The following is a 3,743-nucleotide window of genomic DNA, read 5'->3' as shown; positions in this document are numbered from 1 at the left end:
TATAAAAGTAAAACACAAATCGAAATCACACGCTGCGAGTATGTTTTGCGTGTGCCGTCCTTTACGGCCAAAATATGGCGGTGCCTCCTGATGCGGGAGATGTGCCTCCACATGTGTGCCGTCAAGCGCGCCAATACGATCCTGTAGAATCACACAGCATCATGTGAAGGAGAAATGCTACTACCCAAAAAAAGTTTGCCTTACTTTCCAAAAGTGGCTACTATTCATAATTAAATGTGCCAAAAATAAATACCCTCACTTTGAATGGGAAATATTTTCGTCGGGACTCCAAGTATAGATGTCTATTGTGTTGTGACCTTGTCGGTCGGCAGTGTTCTCTCATGAACAACTTCGTCGCTTTAAGAACTCGCATTACATGACGCCAGACTGTTTCCCCTGAGTGTTGAAAACGGTCTTCTATGTCCCAACTCGTGAAGCTTTGTAACACGAATATGAACATGCCGACACTCTCAACTACGTTTATACCATGGGGACGCTGTGGTACTGGGAGGCCACAATCCTCAACTAATCTCTTGCACAACATCAAGAACACATCCTGTGACATCCGAAAATTTCGCTGAAATGCTTCATTCCTTCCTCAAAGCATCTCCTGCATCCACATGCTACTAGTCAATGCGAATGTGTGAAACAAAGTCCTGTCAACATACGCGTACTCGTTGGCAACACAGCAATTTCCACCCAAATCATTAACGTCGTCGACTCTATTTCTCCGATCGTCTCTCGTATCCAAGCATTTATTTGGCCATTGCGTATGACTCCCGAGCTAGTACCCTCTTGTGCATCCATAGACGTTGCAAATTATATGAAACAAGAACTACCAGCTGTAGTGCTTAATTGCCGAAATGAGTTGCACAACTCCATGATATATAACACTCCTGCAGAAGCATATTCAACTACTATCAACGTGTGTTAATGTGGACATGTGATTGTCCAAAGCCTAGTACACCAAACAAAACCATGTGAATGCTACTACATTTGCAGGTTTGTACAATTTGTAGTTTGCATGCTTGCATATAAGCATCTAACTTTCATGTGCTTCTGATTGACGTATGCCACATCAACTTTTTCAATATTTGATGTGAATTGTTTTGGAATAAAATAATGTACATAAAGAAATGTAAATAAATAAGATAATGAAACACATAAATGTTTTTGCATTAAATAAATAAAAAGCACCCAATAAATAAATAATTTTTTTATTTATTGAAATGTAAGTACTTTTCTGCCTATATTAAATAATTTGAATAAATAAGTGTACACAATAAATAAAATAAATAAAGAATAAATAAGTCAATTAAAGAAATGTAACTACTTTGCATCCTATTTTTTTCTGCATTAAATAAATAAAAAGCACCCAATAAATAAATAATTTTTTTATTTATTGAAATGTAAGTACTTTGCTGCCTATATTAAATAATTTGAATAAATAAGTGTACACAATAAATCAAATAAATAAAGAATAAATAAGTCAATTAAAGAAATGAAACTACTTTGCATCCTTTTTTTTTTTTTCTCGTCACAAAAATTAATTTCAACATAGTTCAAAAAACCCATCATTTTCAATGTTGTTTTAACCTTCCTGGGGAGTACATTATCTACTTTTTAATTTTGTAGCAAATTACTGTTTGCTTTTGTAAGACCAATTTTCATTTTGTCAATTATAAAATAGATTTATCAAATTCAATCCAAATACACTATACGAATGTGGCCCTCTTGTTTTTCCTAGCAAACTAATGTCTACCCCATAACTCACCATCTGCATGTGACAAGGAGCAAATAAAATAAATAATAATACAACAAACCAAAAAAAGCCTGCAAAGAGTTACTTGTACATTCCCTGGACAAAAGTTGTGCATAACATAACAAGCATGTGACACCAAAATAATGCCACCATGCGGCATGTATACTCGTATATTGGTTGCAAAGTCCTGCAGAATCATATATACACGTCCACACCAAAATAATAACACAACAAACCAAAATAAGCCTGCAAAGTCCTGCAGAAGCATACATACACATCCACACCAAAATAAAAGAAATGTGAACTGTCTCGAAATTTACCATCCCCCCCCCCAAAAAAAATACAAACACATATAATATACTACAATCTCATGATAACCAAATAGTAAAATGACAATCCAACCACAAAGGCCTAGTCCAAGTCAACAGCACCACCACTCTCGAATAGCCGTCTCCCCCCTTCACAATCCCTGCCAACATTGGCCGGCGTGCAGGCACGCTTCTCTGTCAACCAGTTGACAATGTAATTCTGGGGGAGGGCCATGATGATGTCCCGATTATCGGGTGAATCCATTATGCCGCATGCGAATGAGAACAACTTACCGCCGAGCTCTAATCCAGGCGTGCTCATAAGCCGTGCAAGACAGTCCCCCACTGTGTTGTCACCTTTACCCGTGACAACGTATTGCGTGATTTTTAACTCGCTGCTTTGTTTGCTCACTACTTCCACGAGATTGTCCATGCTATTAGCAACAGTACCAGGCGTTGCCCGCTTGCGCCATTTTGGATTGGCTGATCCATCCACGGCTGATTGGGGGGGAGCATCCTCAAATAGGCTATTATCAACCACGTTCTCCCCGACAGTGTCATGGCCCGGCTATGGTGGTGTGCCTGCACTGAGAGGTCCCATCCCGCTATCCACGTCCATGGCATTGGTCGCAGCAGCAGCATCATTGCGTACTTCTGTTAGAGTCCATGCATGTTTCCCAGTCACTGCTGCGCCAGAGTACACCCGCTCCATGAGATCCACGTGCTCTAGAGGCTTACTCCTGAATTTAGCACATTGGTTGTTCATCTGTGAAGGAGAAAACACATATGTCAGTACGGCTTCAAATGTAATTACAAAACAATAAATGTAACTCTTGAATTAAGTGTACACATCGCACATTGTGGGTTGCCCAACATATGTTAAAGTAGTATGTTCAACAAGTGTTTTGATTTGTTGAAAATAGTTTTTTAAACAAATATGGCAACTAAAACCAACGATACTAGTACAACAGTACTGGGGAACATAAAAGTTTTGTGAAAACATACCGCTTGCATTTTCCCCCACCAATGGTCAGGTGCAGTGAACAAGCCTGTCTCATGGTCGTACCCAAGCCCTGTCAAGCCGTGGCTGGCATTCTCCAACTTCTTCCAGGTGACCCAATCTTTCTTCAAGTTGTCAAACCTATTTTTCATTTGTTTGGCTAATGTAGTAGGCCGGTTTTCTCTAGAAATTTGTTTGCTAAATTCTTATAGCCTGTCATGGACAATCTGCACGGTTGTCGATTACCACCTTCTATTTCAACAATGATGAGTTGAAGAAACAGTTTTGTATTGTCGCTGTCGAATTGGCATTTGTGGACTGGCTGGTGTTGGGTTGCTGTGACAGCGTTACCTCGATACTTTTAAGGGGTACGTGGTGATGATTGGTTTGTTGCCATGAGTAGTGTTGTCCTGCTTGTAACATTTACAATGCAATATCAGAAAGAAATGAAGTACAGTACATATTGTTTGCATGGCCAAAAGTGAAATAAAAGTGTAAACACAATTACTGCAGTAATAACAATAAACAGTACAACACTTTCCGAAAGACAAAGTCCGTTTGTACTACACGTTGGGGAGATCTTATGTAACAAGACCAAAACATCTAACTGACAGCAAAGTACATATGTCACACAAAAAGTAACAACCATGTGAATATTCATGACAATACATCA

General features: G+C 39.1%; 1 protein-coding gene across 1 annotated transcript; it reads right to left on the bottom strand.

Annotated features, from left to right (window-relative positions):
- Positions 1–2,173: 2,173 nt before the first annotated feature.
- On the bottom strand, positions 2,174–3,222 carry LOC145800437 (uncharacterized). Its single transcript, XM_082890111.1, has 3 exons — positions 3,076–3,222; positions 2,653–2,836; positions 2,174–2,568 (listed from the first exon to the last, which is right to left on the bottom strand). The coding sequence occupies exons 1-3, from the start codon at positions 3,220–3,222 to the stop codon at positions 2,174–2,176; spliced, it is 726 nt and encodes a 241-aa protein (XP_082746237.1).
- Positions 3,223–3,743: the final 521 nt, after the last annotated feature.

The sequence above is a fragment of the Camellia sinensis genome, chromosome 10 (assembly GCF_055761805.1).
Source record: "Camellia sinensis isolate YWXY chromosome 10, ASM5576180v1, whole genome shotgun sequence".
Classification (NCBI taxonomy): Eukaryota; Viridiplantae; Streptophyta; class Magnoliopsida; order Ericales; family Theaceae; genus Camellia; species Camellia sinensis.
Note: the sequence above shows the minus strand (reverse complement) of the source record. Positions and strands in the feature narration are given on the sequence as shown.